The following is a 26,599-nucleotide window of genomic DNA, read 5'->3' as shown; positions in this document are numbered from 1 at the left end:
CCTTTAAATAATGATACGTGTCATCATGCCTTCCAACAATCGTAGAAAGGAGAATTAAATGGAAGTGAAACTCAATTCCTACAACACTGTACATTGAATAGGATCACTCCGAGAATATCATAGTAAAGCAAAGTATGAAAATTAAACTCAGACTTGTGTTCAAATTCTGATCTCTGACACTTATTAGCTGTGTGGCCCTTGAGGAAATTATGACACGTCTCAGTGTCCATAATTATAAAATGTAGTTTAGTTTGGTAAAATGTTGATCGGTGAGAAATGTAGATATGATACATACAAAACGTACAGCACAATGTCTGGCATATAATGTTGTTGTTAGGTGCCATCGAGTCAATTCCTACTCGTAGTGACCCTACAGACAGACTAGAACTGCTCCCATAGGGTTATCTTGGCTGTAATCTTTACAGGGCAAATCACCAGGGCTTTTCTCCCTCGGAGCTGCTGGGTGGGTTTGAACTGCCAACCTTTTGGTTAGCAGCCAAGCACCTAACCATTGTGCCACCGGGGCTCCTTCTGGCACGTGCTTACTAAATGACAGCTATGATTAGAACCTTTCTGTATAGTATATTTTCAGGACTTCTTTATCTTCATTGACTGAGCTATACTCAATTGTTCTGGCTCCTCCTTTAAATCTATCCTAACCGAATTTGAAAGGAGCCCTGGTAGCACAGTGGTTGAAGTGCTCAGCTGCTAACCAAAAAGTCAGCAGTTCGAACTCAGCAGCCACTCCATGGGAGAAAGATGTGGCAGTCTGCTTCCATAAAGATTTAAAGCCTTGGAAACTGTGGTGTGATTGATTACTTTTGTGCGTGACCTTTCTAGCCATGGTCTTGTAACTCCCACCCAGTTGATTGGGCAGGACTGCGTGATAAGGTGAGTGTGGCCCACCAAGGGGATTGGTCAGTTTTGCCTTAAAAGAGAGCCAACTCCAGAATAGAAAGGAGGATCCTACCACCACCAAGGAAGAACAGCCAGGAGCAGAGAGCATGTTCTTTGGACCCAGGATCCCTGTGCTGAGAAGCTCCTGGAAGCCAGAGACACAGAGAGAGAGAGAGAGAGAGAGAGAAAGCAAGCTGTAACCCTGAAGTCGGTGAGAAATGGTGGCAAGGGAGACCTGGGAGCAGGAGATGGCACAGTGGGCTTCCCAGCTCATGGAAAGAGAAATCTGAGTGCCTTTGGGGAAAGGCCTAGGGCCAGGAGAGGTGTGCCTGCGAGCACTGTTGGGAAGAAGCTGTCCTGGTGGAAGAACTGTATCCTGAGTGTTCCTGAGCCTGAATTGTAACTGTTACTTCCCTAATAAGCCCCATAATTGTGAGTATGGTCTGTGAGTTCTGTGTGGCCATTGCAATGAATTATCAAACCCAGTAGAGAGTGCCGTGGGAGGGATGGTTGGTGTCAGAATTGATAAAGATGGTGGAGAGATGAGGCTTGTCTGGCCTTTGCTTCTTGGAAGTCAGCCTTATGCTGTTGATCTTGGTTCTCCTTCCCCCTTGTGGGGCTGGAGGAAGTCAAATACTGCCCCCATGCCATTTTTTACACAAATCCTATGAAACAGTTCTATTCTGTCCTGTAGGTTTGCTGTGAGCTGGAATCTACTTGACGACAGTGGGTTTGGATTTTGGGTATGCAGAAAATTCTTTCAGTTGTAGGTAAGAATTATCTGTGTTTGTCACCTGAACCAATTTGGTTTTATTAAATCAAGAACTAGCTCTACTTGTTAATAAATCCAGTGAATGATTCATTGGGCAAGGATGTTGGAACTAATGAGCAAGAACGTTAGAACTATTGACTAAAGCGTATCTTGGGGATATTTTCTGAATTTTGAGTTTCTAAGCTCCTTTTGTTTCTAATTAGCAAAGATTTCTGAGAGGTGGCTATACTTACCCTGGGAGGAGAATAAAAGTATTTTTATTTTAGGAGAAAGGGAACTTAGAGCAAAATGAACTGGAGGGGGGAAAAAAATAACAAAACCCTTGGCATATTCAAATCAGTTAAGCATCACCTCTTTTGATATTCTTCGGGTTCCTATTCCTTCTTTCTCTTTTCCTTTTTTTTTTTTCTCCCAGCTATTCTGACTCCTACCATAGAAGTTTTCTCAAATTTTGAAAAGGAATATCTCTTATTTGAAAGGTATTTGAACATACCGTTCAAATCATGGAGAATGTGTAAAATGTATCTCCCCAGAAATAGGACCTCATCGCTTTTCTTGGCCCACACTTGAACTTTTTAATTTCTAATCCAAAGTCTTTAGAGTTGCCAGAACCTCACTCTATGTTCCTTCATTTTTATTTTAGAAAAACTGGAAATAAGGCTGCTGAGAAGAGATAAGGAAAAATGAACTATAATTCCACAATGCACCACTATTAGTATTTTGTGTATATTCTGCCAGTCTGTTTTTCTACACACACACACAAAAATTTAAACCGCATTGCTTTAGGAGCTCCTCATTTTTCATTAAACATTGAAATGAAGGGGTCCTTAGCCACGGCCCAGCTCAGGGATGTTTCCATCTGGTCAGTTCATCTCCCGCCAACTCCACTTTGTGCCCGACTGCTATCCAAGGTGCCAGGGACACAGAGCCCTTTACTTTGGTTCATGAGTATCCTGGGGCATTTGGAGGAGAGGTATCTAAGAGTAGATTTGATGGGGATTGAGCAAAGATTTACAACATAGACGGGCTGCCCTATGGATAGATGGTCCCCAGCAGAGGTGTTCACTGCAGACAAGGAGAAGCTTTTGCCTGGTATTCACCGAAGAACCATTACTTAAGTCCTTTGGTACAATACACACACCAAGAAGAGGTGGGGAGGCTACTGTGGAGGCTCGTCTCATGCAACTCCAGATACTCTAGGGGACTTTCTCCTCCTTTTTAATATAGTACTTCCTTTAGTTTACCTTTTCAAACTATCTCACCTCTCTGTCTCCATTTCTTGTCCCTTGAAAGCAGACCTTCCATGTTGATGAGTCTAGAATTTTATACTAATGATTTGCCCAAGCAGTGAAAAGCCATTGGCTGTTTTTAATCAAGACTCTGTATTTTCAAAGCTTACTGGAAGCAGCATGGAAGGAAAACTAGAGGCAGGAGGGAGAATACTTCTGAAGAGCAGGTGAGAGATGATTAAGACCAGGACAAGGCAATAGCAAATGGGATAAAGAGGAAGAACAACTGAGAGCTCTGTGGCAGACTCAGTTGGGACTCCTACCACTGCCCCACTCTTTCTGCTTCAGATACAAGTGTCTCATGATCCAGCTACCATTAACAGCTCCTTCTTTTACTCATCTGCACCTCTTTTCCCAACCCCCACCCAATATATATCCCCTGGACTAAGTTCTAAAAACTGCCACCCTGTCACTATGTCATTAAGTGGCACTGAGACAGTGACTGTAGAGAACCAGACTCATCAGTCTTAATGTAAAATATGAGGAGCACCTGAAAATGTTTAAGTTCCCTGATTCTGATGCTGTTTATATTCAGGATATTATATTTTTGTTATCTTAATTTCAAAAAATAAAGATCATACATATTTATCATTAAAAAGTCCAACCAAAATCCTGCTGGATATAAGAAAAATGTATGCCAAGTGTCCATATCCTGCTTTATGCTGTTGTATGACATCGAGGAATATGACTTGATTTCCATGATGGTACAGTCATTAAAGAGAGCGGGACAACTCACAACTCAAATTGTCTTCATATTTGTACTTCCTTGTGTTAAGCTGTTAAACTTTGAATACATAGAGATAGATAGCTGCCATCAAGTTGACCAGGAAATGATGCCCAGTCCTGTGTTAATCTTCACAGTCACCGGCATGTTTGTGGTCATGAACACCACCATTGTTCAAGTCCATTGTGCCCATCCATCTCACTGAGGGTCGCTTTCACCCATGTTGGCTCTGTGCTTCACCAAACATGATGTCCTCCTCCAGCTGCTGATCTTGTATTGGCTACTAAACTGTCATTTATTCCATGTTACTACCAAATTATATTTTTGGTGGTACATGGAAAACATATGGTGCAGGACTGGGCAATGTTTGGTTTTGTTGTACACAGGGTCGCTATCATTCAGAAGCGACTCAACAGCACCTAACAACAACAATGTGAAAAACATATAAATCTTCTTACAGTTATAAATACTAGCAAGTCAAATTCCTTTACGCCCTTGTTTTCTAGTCAGAACAAAAAGTACCAAAATGGAGATAATGGGACTTTCCACCAGATTCAAGCTCTGTATAACTGTTAATTCAATTCCAAAAATACGTTTTACCATATAGGGTATAAACCTTGTTTTCTCCCCATCAGTCGTATTTATCTATGGAAATTAAAGGTGCTGTTAGCTTATATCCCAGCACAGCCTCGTCTGTTTTGGCACTCATCAACCCCATGTGGTAATTACTGCTGCTATATACAGTAGGATATATATAGTTAAATTTGACATAAGATTTCTGCCCTCCAACTCTACTTTTTAAGAAACCATACTACTTTTTAAGAATACTTTTTGGGAATCTCTGTATTTGAAGCTGACGGCCTTCCTGCTTCCAACCTTAACCTTAAGAGGGCTTATTGCTTAGTGGCTGAATTACTCTCAATCTGAAAGAAGTTACATGATCATCACCGTCTCCATAGGTAAGAGAAGGGGAGCTAGATCCTGAGAAATAGCCTTAAATCATTACAGTTATGCAAGGGTGAAGACGTTGCCCAAGAGCCAGGGTTAAGGACTTGAGGGAGAGATTTGGGAAAGTAGGAAAGCCAGAAAGGCAAGAGTAAGTGAGCAGACTAAGTAGGAAGAGTTTTGGGAGATAAGAGCTAAGGCTTTGAACCTGATTGGAAGCTATTGTCCAAAGGAGTAGCGTGGGCTTTGCTACGCCTTGGAGGTACCCAAAGCCTATTTGTAAAAGAGCTGGTATGCGTACATCTGGAAGAGCAGTTGTAAAAGGAAGGAAAGAAAGAAGAAAGGAGGGAAGGGGGAAGGGAGGAAGGAATCAGGTTTCATATGCCCCTTACACAGGTTCTCTAACAAACCTTTTTTTTCTGTAGGTAATGGAAAGGAAGACATCAGCTTAGACATTGTTAAACCCAGTAAAACCTGTTGCCGTCGAGTTGATTCCGACTTATAGTGACCCTATAGGACATTGTTACAAAGCTTGAATTTAGAGGAAACAATATTAATGATGTTTTGCTGAATTTATAAAACGTCAAAGATCACATCTCCTTACCATAACTTATTAGACAGAGTGATCAGTCTTTCAGCTCTCCCAGAACATGATGCAAAATGACAACTGTGATCCAGAGCTGATTAGAGAGTGTTGCCATGTGGGCAGCTGTTTCCTTGCCTTTCACCTCATTTTGTGCTTTTTCCTCTCTCCAGAATACTTTGGTCCTGTCACAGGCTCAGTGGAGACAATAATGATGCTGGTCTAAGTGCACAAATAAAAGGGATTTTTATAAAAATTAATAGGCTCTCTTCTGATCTGGGTGATATTTCTGCAGGGTGATTGACAGAAAAATGCTTTAAAATGTGAACCAAAATCTTAGATTCATACCATTCCCACTATTATTTTATACTCTTACTCTCCTCCCACAACAACAACATTAGTAAAAAAGGCCCTGGACTTCAAATAGTGGCCATAGATAAAATGTTAAATAGGAGCCAGTCTGGAGGGATGAGGACAGTAGTGTTTGTCCTGACATGCAGCTCATTTATGGGCCTTCTTCTTTAGTCACAGACAATAGAGTTGATTTATTGTCCCAACATTTTGGGGGCTAATGTGTTCACCACTGGACTGAAAGATGTGAGAATGTTACGATTGCAGGAACCAGCTCTAGAGAGGTTAACTGACTTCCCCATGGTCACTTGGCTCATTAGTGTTAGAGCCATGGTTAGATATCAGGTCTACTGGAATCTGGTGATGGAATATTGAAATGGGATTTCCACGGCCTAGAGAATGTAGGCATGGATATTGAGGCAGATCAATGAAAGGAAGCCTTAGGTCTGGGTCAAATGAAAAAGAAGGAAGTCATGACTCTGATATTATCAGAAGAGCATGGGGAACAGGTAACATACTCTATGCCTATCTTATATAGTAGAAGTATGTAATACACACATCTATGGCCTGTGAATTCAATCATACTTTTAAAAAATACAGCAGCAGCGACAATGAAATATATATTTTTTAGTATCAGATGGCCCAAATTACAAATCAACTGCTTCATCTGGTGCCCAGCTAAAGGAAAAATCAGTAGAATCCAAGGCTGCGTGGCTACATCAGCTGTTAGAAACTGAGATCTAATACAGTATACGCAAAATATTAAGGATATTTGTGACTGTTATTTTTGTCTTACACCCTGACTTTGGGATCTATTCCTAAGTAAGATGGATATTCACAGCATTGAAGTTTTGTTTTGGTTTTCATCAAAAGAAAAAGAAAGGTTATTATGTGTGAATAGATTAACAGTTTGGCTCTTAAGCAACAATTTTTCCATCATTTTCAAATATTTCTGTCCAGAAATTCCTGGTAGCAGATAATCTAGTGCAGGAATTTTTATATATTTTTCAAATAATGGACACTAGATATAAGCCTTAGGTTAGATCCTTTGACTACTATATTTTTTAACTTGAGTCTGTGGAATAATATTTCTTATGTTCTTTTGATCGAAAATGGAATTGACTTTCATCATTGGCTTTTAAAATATGATCTGGAAATATACATGCATATTGAAACTTGAGTATAGTGTAAGTGTAGAGTTTGATAAGTTTTCAAAACCTGAACACATCCGTGTAACCAACATGAAGAAACAAAACATGACCAGCACCCCAGAATCTCTCCCATCCCACCATGTCCCTTCCCAGTCACTGTGTCCCCATAGGTAACCACTAGCCTAGTGTAGTTTTTTTTTTTTTTTTTTGCCTGTTTTTGTGCTTTACATAAATGAATTCATTTTGACTGTATTTGTGTCTGGCTACTTTTGCTCAATTTTATGTTAGTAAGATTCATCCACTTGGTTGTAGTTGCCCATCACTCATTCATATTGCTTTATAATGTTGCATTGTATGAATATGTCTTCATACAGCCAAACACTTTTTAAAGTAGATGTACTAATTTGCAACCTTCCAGCAATGTATAAGAGTTCAAATGGCTACGTACCCTCCCCAAAACTTGGTATTGTCCATCTTTTTCAGTTTAGTCATTTTGATGGGTGTTCGATGGTTTATCAGTCATTGATTTTGTGACACAGTGGTTAAGCATTTGGCTGCTAACCAGGAGGTTGGCATTTTGAATATACCAGTCATTCCTTGGAAACCCTATGGGATAGACCTACCCTGTCCTATAGGGTCACTATGAGTCAAACTGACTCAATGGCAAGGAGATTTTTTTTTTTTTAATAAATGTCTAGCAAACTCGTACCGAACAGAGATCTTAATTTGGGAACCACTGTGTGCTGTGAGGAAACCCTGGTGGCATAGTAGTTAAGAGCTACAGCTGCTAACCAAAAGGTCGGCAGTTCAAATCCTCTAGGCACTCCTTGGAAACCCTGTGGGGCAGTTTTAATCTGTCCTATAGGGTCACTGTGAGTTGGAATCGGCTCGATGGCAATAGGTTTGGTTCTGGTTTTTGTGTGCTGTGATGATACGGGGTCGTGTCTCTTAAAGTGGAATGCTTCAATATCAACGCCAACAAATACAATTTGAATAACATAAGCACATATGTATCAGCACAGCAAGTGTTATTGTTTAAAATACTGCCCTTTTTTGGAGGAGATGTGGGATAAAAGAGACAGTAAGAATTTTATTAAGTGTACTGCTAATGATTGAAATTTTCGTAGATGAAAATAAATGGCAGCGGTTGACTTCGGTTTTTATTACTGTTGCAGGGTCTCCATTTTGGTGCCTACTGGATATTGTTCCTATAAAGAACGAGAAAGGAGACGTGGTACTTTTTTTGGCCTCATTCAAAGACATAACAGATACAAAAGTGAAGATTACTCCAGAAGATAAAAAAGAAGGTTTGTACTGTTTTCAGAAAACATTGACAGATGGAGTAACATTTTCAAATTGTTTACTCAAAGATTCTAGGAGGAAAAAAAATGCCTTTCTAGTAACAGCAACTGATAAATATTCATAAGCGTTAGCCATATGGTATTTGGCAATGAGATGTGTCTATTCTAGAATCATAGAGACTCAAATGCATTTACATTCTCACCATAGACTCTTTTGACAGGAACCAGAAGTTCATATTCCTATGCAAATAGGATGAGGGTGGGAAAACAATTTATCAGAATGCAAGGATTCATACCATCTAGCTTTGTAAGGGAAGAAAATGAATTGATATTGATAAGTGAAGTTGATGTGGTTACAAATACATCTCTTGGTTTCATTTGAAGTGCTAGTGCTCACAACTCAGTAGTAAAAAATTTCATTTTATGCACAAAATAAGGAGCTGAAGTTTTGTGGTTGTTAGAATGGAATGAGGAGCCCTGGTGGCACAGTGCTTAAACACTCGGCTGCTAACTGGAAAGGCTGGCAGTTCGAACCCACCAGTTTCTCAGCAGGAGAGAGATGTGGCAGTCAGCTTCCATAAAGATTACAGCCTTGGAAACCCTATGGGGGAGTTCTACTCTATCTTATAGGGTCGCTGTGAGCCAGAATTGACTCAACAACAATGGGGTTTGGTTCTTTTAGAATGGAATGTTGCGAACAAATGTGTGTCCCGTACCTTTAAGAATACAACAGTATACTAGTTTGTTTTAAGACACAATCAAGCAGACTTAAATTACCTTCAAAAGATTCTTTCCAAGGCTTTATGTTGCTTACCTTATATCAAAATGCTTATATCTCATTAAGAAATTCCTTGAAATTTCACATAAGGTAACAGAAATTAAAACTAAAAAAATTTAATCTTATTTTTTAAAAACAGAAGTGGGATTACCATATTTTTGCACGAATGACAAGCCTACACTTGTTTGCCAACCAACCCCCCCCCGAGGTATTTTCGTAAGTGCCACTATGCCAATTTTTTTTTTTTTTTTTTTACGTACTGTAAAAAAAATTAGCATAGTGTGCTTACGAAAATACCTTACAGAGGGAGGGCAAGGTTGGCAACATAGAAGGCACACGTTATTTGTGTAAAAATGTGGAGTACTCTACTGACGAGAGAAAAAGCAATTGTCATGGTAGGGATTTTCTATGTAGTAAGTTCGTTATTGCAGTCCCTGTTTGGTGCAAGTGGTTAACATGCTCAGCGGCTAACTGAAAGGTTGGAGGTTCGAGTTCACCCAGAGCCACTTTGGAAGAGGTGGACTCAAACCTCCAAGTTTTTGGTTAGCAGCCAAGCATGTTAACTGTTTGCACCAACCAGGGCCCCGAGCTCTTTATTAGAACTGGCTATTTGACATTTCAACAACTCTGCCCTTTTGGGAAGGGACTGTTTTACTCCACCTCTTTTTAAAAAGATGTGTGAATGTTTTAAATACATTATGTCTCTTGAAATGACAACACAAATGAACTTTCACGATTTGCTGCCCCCTCCATGTCATTTATTAAAATGTTCGCAAATGCGATGCCTGTTTTCCTGTGCATTCGCATGAATGGCGTATTTTATATACTCAGAGAAAAGCAGTCTCACCATAAAAGTTGCTTGGATATTAGAGCAAGTGCCACACCTGTCCAATGATAGAAAATTGTGGAAATCAGTGCGTATAGTTCTAGTTTCATTTTAATCTTTTCTTTGATATTATAGGAATACAGAAGGTAAGGACCCTTTGAACATAATTACTTATATATGATTATGCATATATGTTTATTGCATACAATCACATGTATGTGTAGATAGATTGAAACCTGAAACTATCCTCAGAAAAAAGTATATGAAGTTTCTTGCTTCAAAGGGGGCAGTTTAATAAATCTGACTTTCTTTGAAGATGAGGATCATGCCTAATGGTTGTATATAAATGATTTAATCACCTGTGTCCTGTGTTCCTTGTGTCTGCCAGTGGGGGAGAAATCTCCATCTTGGGGGACTGCAGTGGATAAAAGGGATAAAATACACATATTCATTGGAGGTTGGACAGAGTGCTATAAAAATACCACTTTTCCCCACCCAAGTTCCGAACCAACTGACAAAGAAGGCATGTGGGAAACCAGGATTTCACCCTTACTTCTGATTAAACTAATAGAAGAGAAAGTGACATGTATCTACTGGCAAGTGGGTTCCTCCTAGTTACCTCCGGTCACAATCCGAGCTGGCCTGCAGCAGAGCCACAGGTCTTCCCCGGGGGTAACTTACCTGCCTTGAGAGCCAGAGCAGAGCAGGAGCTCCCCAAAGACATCTAGTTCCCAAGAGAGAGGGGAAAGAAAGGATTTTACACAATACCTGCCAATGTCTCCTTCCAAATGGAATCAGATTAAAACCTTCCTCTTCTTCTGGGGAAAAGGAGTCCTGGTGTCACAGTGGTTAAGCGCTTGGTGACTAACCGAATGGTTGGCAGTTCAAACTCACCAGCCAAACCATGGGAGAAAATACCTGACAATCTGCTCCCATAAAGATTGCAGCCTGAGAAGCCCTATGAGGTAGTTCTACTCTGTCATATAGGGTCACTATGAGTCAAAATTGACTTGAGGACACTCAACACCAACAACCCCTGGGGAGAACTCAGTCAAGGAGCACAGAGAGGTTAGTGAGTTACACTGGTGAAGTTGCTTGCCCATAAAAGACATAGTCCATTTCCCTGTCATTGGGGGTGGGGAGTGCAGGGGCATGCATATGAACATTCTAAGGAGCCCTGGTGGCATGAAGGTTAAGTGACACCGTTTCTCTAATGGCTCTGTGGGGGAAAAAGACCTGGTGACCTGCTCCTGTAAAGATTATAGCCAAGGAAACCCTGTGGGGCAGTTCTACTCTGTCATGTGGGGTCATTATGAGTCAGAAATCAACTAGATGACACCTGACCACCAACATGGAACCAGTAACAATTACATTAATCCAAAATTCTGTCTTAAACACAAGTTTTAGCTTGATTTATATTTAAACTGGGCCCAATAATAGTCTCATTTTGTTTATTATAAAGACTGTGGCAAGATTTAAAGAAAAAAATTCAACAATAAAGATTTAACATTAATTGTATTATGTAAAATATGATTTAGAAATGTTGACATATTTTGTAGCAAGTCTTTAATTTTTTTTAGAGTTTAATCTTTTTCCTTGCATGGGCATTATTTCATATGAAATTGTTATTTCTAATATACACCAAACACTCAAGAACACATTTTTATTTTTAGTTACTAGCTTATTTTAAATGTTCCCCCAAAGTATGTAGTATTTTTAGAGAGGCAAAGTAGCTACTATAAGCTACCATGGTTGTACTTTTATCATGAAAAATAGTTCGATACGTATTTCTCTCTTTTTTACCCACACTTAAAATACCTTAAAATTCACCAATTGGTGTCAGATTTTGCAGGAAAGGCAAACCTTAATATATGATAGTTTTTGACTTTCAATATAATTGTTTGAAAATCATTACCCTGGTTAACTGGAGCAGTATTGTGTTATAGAACTAAGGGTGTATAAACTCTAAATGGACACATAGCCTGACTTAGACCCAATATTGTATTTCATGTCACTGATCGTATCACTCAAGTTCACCTAAACTGTAGAATTAAGGTTTGTGTTGATTAAACTAATTTCCTCCCGAAGCTCATTTAATGGATCTTTGTTCAAGAGTGGTAAATTAGGTGGACTTTATTAAAAAAAAGAAAGAAAGAAAGAACCTCTGTATTGTCTTGGTTTTTATTTGAAATCAGGAAAAATCTATTTTATAGACAAGGCCAAGAAGGTATAGAATATAATACAGACCTTCTGTTTATTAGCAGTACTGATGGAAGGATAACATAAAATGCAAAGTATATTTGTACACTCAGTAACTTTCAGCCTGTATGTATGTGTTTACATGTCTATGTGAGGCAGGAAGAAAAAGAACTTTCAGCAGAAACCCGGTGATTTTTTTTTACCACCTTTTACAATATCTTCCTTTTTTTGACACGTTTTACTTTCATTCCAAAAATAGTGTGTAAATCTCTGACTTCTATGTCCACATCTAGCATGACTGAGTGAATTTAATATGATACCCTGTTCACCTCAGTAAGAAATATTTTATTAAATTAAAAATCAATTAATAATGGATTCATTCATTCAACAAATATTTATCTGCACTCAGTACTGGGTTTGGAGACCTCAAAATGGAGACAACCTGCTTTGGAATCATCTAGACCCTGGTTCAAATCCTGGTTCCACCACTTATTGGCTGTTGAGCCTTAGACAAGCTACTTAACCTTTCAGAGACTTAGTTTCTTCATCTATAAAATAGGGAAATCATGTATATCACCTACATTTGTTTTAGGTTTATAGGACTTAATACATGCAAATCACATAGCACAGAACATACAGAAGGTGCTCAATAAAAGATAGTTGTGGTCATTATTGTTATAATCTATATTTTTTTATAATAATAGCTAGAATTTATTGAGCACCTGCTTCATGCTAGGTGCTTCACATAGGTTACCTCCTTCTCACTATAACCCTATGAAATAGGTATGATTCCTTTTTCTATTTTCCAATGAATTTAAGTTGGCAAAGTTGACATAGTAAAAAATGGTAGAATTAGGATTTATACCCATGCAGTCAAACTCCAGCACCTCCATTCTTTTTATTGTCCGCCCCCGCCCCAGCCCCCGCCGCGAAGTGCTCATGGTCTCATGGAGGACATAGATTCATAAACCAGTGATAGCATATTCAGTGATAGCACAGTGGCAAAAATGATAAACTCTTCCCAGACAAGGGAATAAGATAGGGTAATACCAGGGAGAATTGGAGCAGAGTCCAGGACAGCTTCACTGGGAAAATAATGTTGAAACAAATCTTCAAAGATTAGTTGTTTGATAGACTGAAAGCAATAGATGTTAATTTCAAGTAGTTGACTTTTGTTTTGAAATGGATTGTAAGAGTCAGGAAGTTGAAGCTCAAGGTTAGGTAGGCAGACAGGGTTTAAATCTTAAAGATTTTATTTTGTCATTCTGAAGTGTTTTCCTGGTATGGAGATATATTTCAGAGGTCTGACAGGCAGGCCTTGTAAGTGGGAGAGGGAGGAAAAGGTAATGGATGTATCCCAGGTTTTTGGTTTGGGGCAGTATGATTAACGTGACATTAATTCAGATGGGGACTACAGAAGAGCAATAGGCTTCTGAAGGACATTTATAAATTCAGTGTCGGGCATATTGAGCTTGAGGTGTCCATGGATGTACTGTAGACAAATGAACATGTGTTCAGGAGAAAGTCTGAAGACACAGATTTGAAAGCCATTGACGGTGATTCAAGAAATGGTAATGGATGAGGTTCTTCAGAATTACTGCAAGGAGCTTCAGGAAGGAGGGAGGAAAGAATCAGGTCCATGCTAGCACCCTGGAGCAGATTCACATTTAAGGAACGGGAGGAGAATATTAGTACAAGAGACAAATTATGGTGAGCCATTGGAGAGGAACAAAGCCAAGTGAGGTAGAGAAGTAAAATGAGGTCAGAGACATGCCCGTTGGGTTTTGTAATGGAAGGGTAACTAGATGATTGTTATTAAGTGGTCTCAGGAAAGAACGGGAAGTGAAAACCAGGGAGGTTCTATAAGAAGACTTTTACAAACTTCTGATATTTGGGGCCATCAAATTTTTAAAACTAAGGAGACACACAACTATAAAAACACATCCTTTATGCTAGACCTTTAATGCTAAATGAATGTGTTCTTAGCTCTTAGTATTGTCATTGCTGTTAGCTGCCTTTGAGTTGACCCCCTACTCATGGGAACCCCACACACAACAGAATGAAAGCTGCTCAGTCCTGCACCATCCCTGTCATTGGCTGAGGATCTGACGGTTGTGATCCATAGCATTTTCATCAGCCGAGTTTTAGAACTAGATTACAAGGCCTTTTTTCTTGTTTGCCTTAGTCTCCAAGCTCTGCTAAAATCTGTTCAGTGTGATAGCAACACATAAGCTACCGCTGACAGACAGGTTGTGGCTGTATGTGAAGTGCACTGGCTGGGACTTCAGGCTGGGTCTCCTGCATTTAAAAAAAAAAAAAAAAAAACCCAATGCCATTGAGTTGATTCTGACCCATAGTGACCCTAAAGGACAGAGTAGTACTGCCCCATAGGGTTTCCAAGGAGTGTGGAAGGCGAGAATTCTACCAGTTAACCACCACTACTCCCAGCTCATGTAAGCAGGTTTAAAATTCATATTATGCAAGAGTCACCTTATAAAGCCCCTCTCAATCCACTTTCTATCTACCATTCCACCCTCTAACCTTCTAGCTCATAGTAGGCGTCTTTTCTTTAGACCGCTCAGTCCCTCGTTGCTTGTTTCACACCCTGACTCTTCTTGCACTGATATATCAAACTTCTGTTATCTTGTCTTTCCCAAATCATTAGGCACCTTAAAGGTGAAAGAATGTTTCATATGTCTCTGCATTTCCCATGATGCTTTGCACATAATAGACACAGAGTAGAGACTTGCTGATTAATTTTATTAAAGGTCCTTCACACATGGGACAGTGTTTAGCTTCTTTGAACAATTCCTCTTTGTACTCAGTGAGTCTCAATTTTCCATGCCTTTTTTTTTCACAGTAGTTCATTCATTATGCTAATTTGGTTTTCCATCCAAACTAGTTGAGTATATTAATATGTGCCTTGTTTTTCTAGGTACATGGCCCAGTGCAGTTACATTTGTTTATTTCTTGTAGAGTGTCCCAGATTTGGTTTGAAATGGTTGCCACTGTTATTCATGATGTGACAACATCACAAATTATCCCAGAAAAGGGGAATTTCAATTACAATTTGTAAAATGTGGGCACTTTGAATTTATGTGGAGAATTTAGGAGTTGGTGTGTGAAGCTTTTCACGATATCATCAGTGGTAATACAAATCAGGATTCCAATGAAACACAATTTCATAGTAGTCTAACTTTTGGCAGTCAGCAGCAAGTTGGCTTTTGAAGTACACTGACAAAAGTTTTATTTTGCATTTGGCTTTTCCTTATTACTAAGTGGCTTCAGAAAAAATAATAGTAATGAATAGCTGTATTCAAAAATCAGACATGAATTGCATTTAGCTCCAAGAACCCCAAAACCTAACTAATAGAGACTTAAAACGGTAAGGACTTATTTTTCTCACAAATGGTGGTGCAATGAATGTTTAAGCACTTGGCTGCTAACTAAGGGTCGGAGGCTTGACCCCACCAGCCGCCCCTCAGGAGAAATGGGCTGGTGATGTGCTCCCATGTGCTTACAGCCTAGGAGATCCTATGGAGGACTTCCACTCTGTCCTGAGTTAGAGTTGACTTGATGGCACACAACAACAACATTTTTCTCATATTTCAGAGTCTAGAACTAAGCAGCCCGTGGTTGGAAGGGCACTGTTGGTGAGCATGCAGGCTCTTTTTGCCCTTCTGCTCTTCTGTCCTTAATGTGCTGTTTTCATCCTCATGCTTGTTACTTCGTCGGTGTAAGATGTTTGCTGCACCTTCAGAACTCATTTCTGTGGTGCAGACAATAAAAAGAGTGAAGGGCAAAGGGCAAGGGCTGCTTCCTTTGAGGCTTTGCCTTTGATGCAGGAAGGAATGTCACGCCCCTCTTCCCGCTGTCTTTTCCTGTCAGAGACTTCCATCAACATGTCATTGACCAGAACCCTGTCACATGACCATGGCCACCTCTAGCTACAAGGGAGGCTGGGAAATTTTTTAAATTTAAGCATTTATATCTCTATAGTAGAAATAGTAGAGGAAGAGGCTGAAAATGAGGTCGCATCAGCCAATCTAAAGTACCTATCAAGCTATTGTTTAGTGATTATTTTCTATATATATTTAACATACATATTTCTTTCCAGTCATATTTCTGGGAGTATTTAATCTGAAGCCAAGTTGCAATATTGGAATTACTTTCTTCATGCCAGACAGATTATCTGAGGATCCTGCGAAGAAGAGTGAGACCTAGAGAGAGTGAGTGAACTATTCAAAGGCCTCAGTGCTGTGAAGAGGTGGAGACAGAATTGAAGACTAGAGCTTACATCTTTCCATTATACCTCAGAACCTCCTATGAAACAAACAAAATTAGAAACGAGGTGGACAAAAGACTGGTTTTATCTCAATTCCTTCCCCGTGATTGTCATGAAGTGACTGATAGCTCCTGTTCCAATCCTTTTTACCGTTCTCAATCCTTGTTTAAAATTCTTACTATTCAAAGTGTGGTCCAAGGCCTAGACACGATGGCATCACCTGGAGCTCAATAGAAATTCAGAATCTCAGGCTCTGCCTCAGACCTCTGAATCAGAATCTGCGTTTTAGCCAGATCCCCGAGTGATTCGCATGTACATCCAAGTCTGGGAAGTCCTGTGCCCTGCCCCTTCCTTCGAATGGCCTTTCCTGGCCGTGTAGTCTCAGGTAGCCCACTTCCAGCCACTCTACCACCTCACCCTGTTGATTGTCTTCGTAGCATATTTATCCCTACCTGCAGCTAAAAAAAAATAATAATAAAAAAATATATTTTATTTATTTATTTTTTTGCAGCTACCTTTTTCAAAAGTTAGTTTATATTGTGACTTTTTCTCCTCTCCACTATAATTTAGGCTTCATTTGTGAACAGACTTTGCCTATTGGGTTCAGGAGGCCATGCTCCTCACTCTGTATGTAGAATGAGTGTCTGACACATAGTGAGTGCTCAATACATATTTGGTTGATGGATGGATGACTAAATGAATGTATAAATGATGTACAGTTTAGGAAACTTCACTGTTTAGAGATAAAGATAACACAGCTTCCTTGCTGTTATAAAATAATCAGACCATGATTATCAAAGCCACATGTCTCAGGCATACATTCTGATGACTAGATTGTTTGATTGTGTTGTGCTTAATTTAAGTCTAAGGCAATTTGACATGTATTTACCTAAGCCTGTTCACTCTCAAAATATGAATGTCCCTTTTCACTTTAAGTACAATCTCTGCTGTTTGTTAATTTGTTGTTGTTGACTCCTCTGATTGTCTTTTAGTTTCTGAGGGTTGCAATTTGGCCACTTTTTTTTTTTTTTAAAGGTAATTCATGTCATTTGTTCAAAAAATACAAAAATATTCTCCAAAAGGACAGACATTAAGCCACTGTTCAGATATTAATTAAATCGAAGAAAATGTTTTTATATACTTTGAATATTTTAATATTTAATGTTGAACACTACAATAATGTTCCTTTCACCTGCTTTTTTTTGTTGTTGTTGTTTGTTTGTTTTATGTTTGCCTAGGAAAACACACACGAAAGTCCTCATTAAGAGCAGAAATACTTTATCCCAGGGGAAAGATTCCTGCTTTCAGGAGACCTTTATCAAATTTGTGATCGAATTGGGAAAAAAAAAAAAACTTAAAGAATTCTAACCACATTTTTTTTTTTTTTAATGGTTTAACCTATACTTAAAAAAAAGTTGGAGTTTTTATACATATTCACTTGGAACCCTGATGGCGCAGTGGTTAAGGGCTATGGCTGCAAACCAAAAGGTTGACAGTTCAAATCCACTAGCCACCCCTTGGAAACCCTATGGGGCAGTTCTACTCTGTCCTATAGGGTCGCTGTGAGTCGGAATTGACTTGATGGCAATGGGTTTGATTTTTGGTTTTTATACATATTCACTAGTATCTTTCCCTCCTGGAACCTTCTGAAGACAAATAGTGTAAACCAGGGTTCATAAACTAAGTTGCTGATAGAGGCCAGGGAATAATGCAATGAGTGAAATGTTGTGGTAGACATTGGTGGGGAGTGCAGCAAATTAGACATATCCTTCATTGAGTCATTACATTTTCAAGAAAATTTTAAAATATTCTGCAGCCCGCCAAAATCCACCTATAGATTAAACGTGGTGTGCCGGTCAATAGCGCCTGATCCTTGGGCACAACTTTATCAGGCTAATACCTTAATTGTCAATTTTTTAATAAAATATATTTCTAGCTTTATTACTTAGAAAATGGAGACTTTTTAGCCCTCTTGTGTTGAATTGAAATTTCCGCATCCTTTTGCAATTATGAGTGGGAATCGACTTGATGGCAGTGGGTTTGTTTTTTTTTTGTTGTTGTTTTTTGCAATTAAATGAACAAATAATGAGTTAGGCAGACGTATATGATGTTAGAAGATAAATAGGTTCAGACTGAGTCGAAAAAGCTGCTTAACTTGGCACTCTGAAAAAAATATACATTCTTAGTGATAATCTCAACGTTCAGCAAAGTTTACTCAGCAGTTTATATTAGGGAATATCCGAAACTAAGGCATTATAGCTGACCTGGTAGTGTCATGAATGACAGTAGTGTTATTTGCGGTAGGCTGAAAATCAGTGACAAATCTGTAGGTGCTACATCTCTGTGGCGAGCTATGCTTGGGCCTGGGAGGAAAGACTGTTGATTTGTGCTTCGGTGGGAGCCGTACGGAGCATTTTCCGTTTTACTTTTGTTTTTGTATAGGTTAGTGTAGTAATGGCTTCACCAGTGTGAGAAAAACAGTATCAGATGCTAAAAGCTTGTTGTTGAATGTCATCTAACTCACGCCCATCCCATGTACAACTGAATGAAATGTTGTCCAGTCCTGCACTATTTTGATGATTGTTGGTATGCTCCAGCACATTGTGACTCCTATGTATTGTCCCTGTAGGGTCACTATGAGTTGGAATTGACTTGACCACAATGAGTTTGGTTTAGATTTGATTTCCAACCTAGGGTGCCAATCATCCAGCATATATTGGACAATATTCTGTTGTGATTTATGGAGTTTTCGTTGAGTGATTTTCGGTAGTAGATTGCCAGACCTATCTTCCTAGTCTATCATAGCCTGGAAGCTCCATTGAAACCTGTCCACCATGAGTGGCCCTGCTAGTATTTAAAATACCAGTGTAATAGCTTCCAGCATCATAGGAACGTGGAACCCATCATAGTATGACAAACTGACAGATGGGTGGCCGAGAGCTTAGGTGCTGGCTATTTACAGAAGCACTGGGAAACATTGGGTGTTTGACTTCAGTTGCTGCCCCTGTATCAGTAACAATGAGCTTTCCATCCCAGCTAGCTTGTTTTTAGGCAGTAGGAAAAATGTCTGGGAGTCACCATCAAGAAATCCTGCTTATCTCTATAATAGGCCTCTCCAAAATTTCATGAAGTTTTTAATATATGTATTTGACACATTTTAAGGGGGAATGATTTGGCTCACAGTGTAGAAGTCTACTGGCTAAATGTTTACTGAAATGTTCATATAATGGCTTCAGTCTCTTAAAATGGTATGGTAACTCAGTTTTAATTTATCTACTTTAAAAATACATCTCTTTTCTTTTTCTGAGAAAAATGTGTGTGAACATCATTAGGGGACTGTTCCCCAATATGGAGAATGGAATCGATGCTCAAGAATTAACATTGAATAGTAGACTCATAGTGAGAATGCTTCTGCAGGGTCGGAACTGAGCTGAGCCTATAAAAAAAAAAATATGAACTAGAAATCACTAAAATGACTGATGGTATTGATGAGAAACTTCAGAAGTTGTAAATGGTCCTCATGAGCACATTGGTTTGTGCCCTTGTAATATGTGTTTTCATACGTTCAGAAGTTCATCTTCTTTCTCCTTTTGGACTCTGATCTCTGTGAAGGCAAAGCTCATCTCTGACTCACTTTGCAGCCCCAGAACTTCAGGCAGCATCTGTCACGAGGAAGAGTTAACTGCGTAGTGGTAAGTGATGCAGAGATGGCTATTTGGAGTCAGTCTGGACTGATTTTTTGAAAAACTTGGAGAAAAAAAATACGGGAGTGGGTTTTTGAGCTCACAACCCCAGCAATCAGCTGAAAGAGGCTGTGTGCAAGATCCCAAGTAATGGGGTAAAATAAAGTAGTGAAAAGGGCAGAAGAAGTATTGAAAAGGAAAAGAACAACTTCTACTAATTACAAATGAAGAAAATTAGGTGATATTTTTCTATAAATTAGGAATGGAATATTCCAGTTATATCAGATACAGATTACGGTTTTCCAGTCGGTCATAATAAATGAAGATTTTAAATTTATTAATGGAATTTTATTATAAAGATGGATTAAACATGCCTACCCAGATTGACTAGGAAAGCAAACACGTTACAATACAGTAAGTGATAAACATCTGAGAATGTCTATCTCTCAGGAAAATGGTTTGAAATAATCAGATCTCTAGGAAATGTACTCAGGAGCATTGAAAAGAAACTGAGATTTCCAAGAGAGAAGGATGGAGTAGGGCAGAGCCCTAACCCTGATTGAAGCACAGTATTGAGAAGTAACTATTGGACGTTTTCTCTCCAGTCTTTGTTGTTAGCTGTCATCTAGCCTGCCCCACAGTCATGGTGGTGGCACGCACAATGGGATTGGACATTGCGATCCATAGGGTTTTCAGCGGCTGAGATTTTATAAGCACACTGCCAGGCCTTTCTTCCAATGTTTAGGGTGCTGTAATATCAGCTGGAAGAAGTAATGAACTCATGGAGCCCAAGTGTGATGCCAACTGTTACATCTTTCAAAGCATAGGTAATACATTGATGAGAATATAAGTTAGCAACATATTTAACAACTGTTTTTTTTTTTTTTTTTTGCATACATTATACAACATAAATACAGAAAACCAAGTCATGCCATTAGGTGATGAATTCCTGATTGCTGAGTAGATAGTCTAGCTTTGGGTTTGAAGGAGGAGTTGATTGTCTAGCTAAGGTTACAGTAAAAATTATCCCTATTAACATTTTGTCATTACCTTCTGTAAAGGAATAGAACTTCAGACAAGACCAAAACCTGGGTCTGCTTGGAAGGTGACTTGATTCTCCAGTCTAAGTGTAAAACTCTCAGAAATATAATGGGGACCTAACTACTGATGCAGCAAAGATTAAAGGCATAATTCAGCAATATAATAAAAACTCTATGCCAAAGATTTTGAAAGAATAGCTGAAATAAAAAAATTTGTAGGAAAATATTTAAAAAATGACTCAGGAAGAGAAAGTTTGATTTATAACCATTAAAGATATTGAATCAGTCGTTGAAAAATTTTTTTCAAGAAATATTAAGCCCCAGTGAGTTTAGGGATCAGCATTCCTAACCTTTGAATAAACAGATAAATCTGATCTTACTCAAATACTTTAGATTATAGAAAAAGAATGTAATGTTGCTATGGAAACCAGATGAGGACAGCTTGAGATGTACGAGAAACATGTGGGTATTACTATAAGAATCTAAGTAAAATAACTTGAAGTAAATTAAAAAAAAGAAATTGTGTACAGGTGTTATGTGAGTATGGCAAAATAAGAAAGCTAGTATTTAGTTCGAATCCACCAGGTGCTCCTTGCAAACCCTATGGGGCGGTTCTACTCTGTCCTTTACGGTTGCTATGAGTCGACTTCACGACTTCACGTCAAGAGGTTTGGTTTTTGGTTTTAGTATTTAAATGACAGTAATTTACAACATACTCATCCACTCGACTCAATGGCACTGGGTTTCTGGGTTCATCAATTATAGGAAGACTCTCTGTAGGATGGAAACCCTGGTGGCATAGTGGTTAAGAGGTATGGCTGCTAACCAAAAGGTCTAGCAGTTCAAATCCACCAGGCACTCCTTGGAAACTCTATGAGGCAGTTCTGCTCTGTCTTACAGGGTCGCTATGAGTCGGAATTGACTCCACTACAGTGAGTTTTCTCTGTAGGGTGAAGCAATGACTCCAGAAAGTAGATAGGAAGACGTGGTTAACTTCAAAACATTACAGCTTTCTCTCACTATTGATCTGTTTACTTATAACTCTGGGAGGGAAATGTAAGCTTCTCCTGCATTGGGGCATTTTTGTCACACAGCTGTGCTTGAATTCTGTAATTTGGAAACAACAACAACAACAAAATGCTTGCTTACTACAGGGAAGTGTGGATCCCTGGGGACTTATTAATATTTAGAAATTTTAAAGTATTCAGGATTGGGGATTATATAACTTTTAAGATATCTACTGGTAAAAAGGAAACCATGGTGACAAAGTGGTTAAGAGCTACCGCTGCTAATGAAAAGATTGGCAATTAGAATCCACCAGGCACTCCTTGGAAACAGTATGGGGCAGCTCTGCTCTGTCCAGTAGGGTCACTGTGAATCAGCATTGACTCGGTAGCAGTTGGTTTGGTTTTTGGACTGGTTAAAAAGGTATTTATACCACTGACTCCTTTATGAGAACCTTGTGGAAAGATTTCTTTTAGGTCAGGAGATGAGGTTTTATTTCTTTGTTGTTTTTGTTTTTAGTTTTATAGACACTATGATTAGTATATCTGACCACAATTTTGTCTTTTCAATTGTGAGCTAGAAATATTATAATACTATTAAATGATATTAACAAGTAACTAATATTAATGTCTTAGTTCTTCTGACCTTCATTTCATTATTTTCTACCCATTGCCTAAATTATCCCCATTATTTTTAAACACTTTCCTGATAAGTCTTTTTGTAAGCCACCTTAAATTTTTCTTTTTTGAATAAAAGTAATATCTAACATTTGATGAGTGTCTATCAGGAGCCAGGTACCGCTTTAAATGTTTACTACACATTCGTTAATGTAATCCTCACAGCAACCCTGTAGTGTAGGAGATATTATCATCCACACTTTCAAAAGTTAATGTAACATGTCTAAGGTTACAAAATTAGTAAGAGGTTGGGCCAGGATTCCAACCTCAGTTTTGTTTAGCTTCAGCGCCTGACCTATAATCTCCATATTATAAGACCTTCATCATAGTATAAAGGAATATATGTACTGTATCATGTTGTGATTAAAAATACAAACAGTATCAGGTGATAGCCATGTAAAAATATTATATGGTCGTTAATGCAAAATTAGGAAAATACAGAAAAAATTTTAAGAACTAAAGAAATACATCATTCCTAAGCTCACTATCCAAAGATGGTCATCTTTCACACATTGGTAGGTTTCCATCCATTTATTTTTTCTAGGTAAATTTTAGTACATATTTTTTAAAGTTGTAAATCCAGTCTATAATAATTCTTACCAACAACAGAAAAGCCCGTTGCTGTCGAGTTGATTCCAACTTACAGCGACTCCTATAGGGCCCCGCTATGAGTTGGATAATAATCCTTGCTTCTAGGAAATTCTTACGCAATACATCATTTCTTCTCATTGAAGTTAAGACCCATTTTCGCATGCTTGGATCCATTAAGAAAGAAGAAAGCAAATATCGAGTGGCCTACTATCGATATATAAGTACTTTTTACTTACCAGTTATCCCATTACATTTTCTCAGTGAAAGCACTGGAAAATGTGTAAATGAATGGCTGTTGCTTTAGGGCTATTAGAAACCCATCTAAATCTTCTCTGAATAACCTGAAAATTCTTCTTGATATGAAGACTCTCCTTATCCCCCATCCTTTAATCATATTTGACATTTTCATTTAAAGTCCTCTTGAAGATCATTCCACTCCTCTTGAGTCTAGAACTGTAGATACTAATGCATATTATATCTCACTCATACTGAGTTTAATGAAAGGATAGCTTATGAGTACCTGCATTTCATGCATTCTGCCCATCAGGATGGCTGTTTAAAATAATCATGACTCTCCTTCAAGCCATGAGCCAACATGATCCTTGAGGTAATGTCTATGTTTGAATCTACATTCAGTCATGTTTATCATCTTATAATTACAAGCCCTGTAATAACTCCATCCATATTGAACCTTAGGCTGATAATTTCTGACCACTTACATCCTCAAAAATAAATCAGATTTCAAGATGCACAACCCCTTTCTTACTCACCTTTCCTGAATTATTGTAATCAGGAACCTTAAATGTTTAATATTTCTATTTCCATTAGAAATTTACATTAAATGCAGGTGTTTCCAAATCATGACTAAAATGACAATGAAGGAACAAGTCAGAAAAAGGTCTGTCAGCTGATATCAATGTGTGTTCAAGGAAATGGTCCATTCATATCTCTGTATAGCAAAGAGCAAATTTGACAATATAGATATCTTAGTTTTAAGGAACCAAACCAAAAATCCAATCCCATTACCGTCGAGTGATTCTTGCTAGGAAGTAACTGCTAAAAAAAAATTGGCCAAAAGACTTGAAAAGTTTTGTTTATGGGTCAGAGAAAGTGGATAAGAGGATCTCCTAACTTATTAGTTAGGTTCCAAAGACCAGGTCATAGTCCGAAAATGGGCGTTACGCAAAAATGGAGGATGACCGCATCATTACATAACTGCAAAACCACTGAGCATCATGGCCTGGACAAGTTGACACATAACCTTAACCATCACAGTCAAGGTTTCTCTCGCCTTGCACTTTGATGTTCCTTACTGTGCGAGGTACATTATTAATATGCAGAATAGTTGGATAGCATATATTTTACTATTGCTATGAATGTGAGATATTGGATAAAGGGTTAGTTGATAAGTGAGGAATAGGTATAAACTACCAGTCCTGATGCCACATTCCTCTTCATATAGTACAGCTTCTCACATCATTTGCTCAGCATATAGATTGAGTAAGTATGGAGAAAGGATACAACCCTGACACACACCTTTCCTGATTTTAAACCACCCAATATCCCTTTCTTCTGTTCCAAGGACTGCTTCTTGGTCTATGTACAGGTTTTGTATGAGCACAGGTAAGTATTCTGGAATTTCTGTTCTAAATGTTATCCATAAGTTGTTATAATCTATGTAGTCAAATGCCTTTGCATAGTCAATAAAACACAGGTAAACATCTTTCTGGTATTCTCTGCTTTCAGCCAAGATCCATCTGCCATCAGCAGTGATATCCCTCATTCCGTGTCCTTTCCTGAATTGGACTTCATTTTCTAGCAGTCCTCTGTCTATATACTGCTGCAACCATTTTTTAATTTTCTTCAAAATTTTACTTGTGTGTGATATTAATGATATTGTTTGATAATTTCTATGTTCTTTTGGATCACCTTTCTTTGAAATGGGCACAAATATGGATCTCTTCCAGTCAGTTGGCCAGGTAGCTAGCTGTCTTCCAAATTTCTTAGAAGAATAGCACCTCCAGCACTGCATTTATTTGTTAAACATCTCAGTTGGTATTCTGTCAATTCCTGGAGCCTTGTTTCTTGCCAATGCCTTCAGTGCAGCTTGAACTTCTTCCTTCAGTACCATCAGCTCTTGATCATATGCTACCTCCTGAAATGATTGAACACCAACCAGTTCTTTTTGGTACAGTGACTGTGTATTCCTTCCATCTTCTTTTGTATTTTGCCCATAAAATCCTTCAGTATTGCAACTTGAGGTTTGAATTTCTTATTCAGTTCTTTGAGCTTGAGAAATGCTGAGTATATTCTTCCTTTTGGTTTTCTAACTCCAGCTTTTTGCACATTTCATTATGATACTTTACTTTGTCTTCTCAAGCCACCCTTTGAAATCTTGTTCATCCCTTTTACTTCATCAATTCTTCCATTTGCTTTAGCTATTCTGTGTTCAAGAGCAAGTTTCATAGTCTCTTCTGACATTCATTTTGGTCTTTTTTTCTTCATTCCTGTCTTATTAATGACCTCTTGCTTTCTTCATCTTTGATGTCCTTGATGCCATCCCACAGCTTGTCTGGTCTTCGGTCATTAGTGTTCATGCATCAAATCTACGCTTGAAATAGTCTCCAAATTCAGTAGGATATACTCAAGGTCGTGTTTTGACTCTCATGGACTTGTTTTAATTTTCTCCAGGTCCAACTCAAACTTGCATATGAGCAGTTGAAGGTCTGTTTCACAGTTGGTCCCTAGCCTTGTTCTGACTGATGATACTGAGCTTTTCCGTTGTCTCTTTCCACAGATGTAGTCAATTTCATTTCTGTGTTTTCCATCCAATGAGGTCCATGCATATAGTCACCATTTATGTTATTCAAAAAAAACAATTTATAATGAATAAATTGTTTTTGCGTAATTTATCATGTAATCTCTGATGTTGTTTCTATCATCAAAGCCATATTTTCCAACTATCCACTCTTTTTTGTTTCCAGTTTTTGTATTCCAATCACCAGTACTTTTCAATGCATCTTGATGACAATTTTGGTGAACTTCAGATTGCAAATGTTGGTAAAAATCTTCAATTGCCTCATCTTTGGCATTAGCGGTTGGTGTGTAAATTTGAATAATAATCATATTAAGTAGATTTCCTTGTAGGCATGTGAATATTATCCTATCACTGACAGCGTTGTACTTCGGAATAGATCTTGAAATGTTCCGTTTGACAATGAATGCGAGGCCGTTCCTCTTCAATTTGTCACTCTCGGTGTGGTACACTATTCAGAATGGCCTGTACCAGTCCGTTTGAGCTTACACATACTAGGATATTGATCTTTATGCATTCTGTCTCATTGTTGATGACTTCTAATTTTCCTAGACTCATACTTCTTATATTCTACATTCTGATTATTAATGGATGTTTGCAGCTCTTCCTTCTCATTTTGAGTTCTGCCACATCAGCAAGTGAGGGTCCCCAAAGCTTTACTCCACCTATGTCATTAAGGTCAACTGT

At 38.4% G+C, this 26,599-nt stretch overlaps 1 protein-coding gene across 1 annotated transcript in view; it reads left to right on the top strand.

The window, feature by feature from the left end:
* Positions 1–26,599, top strand: part of KCNH8 (potassium voltage-gated channel subfamily H member 8) — a 446,972-nt gene that overhangs the window by 157,164 nt on the left and 263,209 nt on the right. Inside the window, exon 3 of the mRNA XM_049870926.1 lies at positions 7,888–8,019. Coding sequence (XP_049726883.1) covers positions 7,888–8,019 — 132 coding nt within the window. The remainder of the gene's footprint in view (positions 1–7,887; positions 8,020–26,599) is intronic.

This window comes from Elephas maximus, chromosome 27 (assembly GCF_024166365.1).
Source record: "Elephas maximus indicus isolate mEleMax1 chromosome 27, mEleMax1 primary haplotype, whole genome shotgun sequence".
NCBI classification, from domain to species: Eukaryota; Metazoa; Chordata; class Mammalia; order Proboscidea; family Elephantidae; genus Elephas; species Elephas maximus.
Note: the sequence above shows the minus strand (reverse complement) of the source record. Positions and strands in the feature narration are given on the sequence as shown.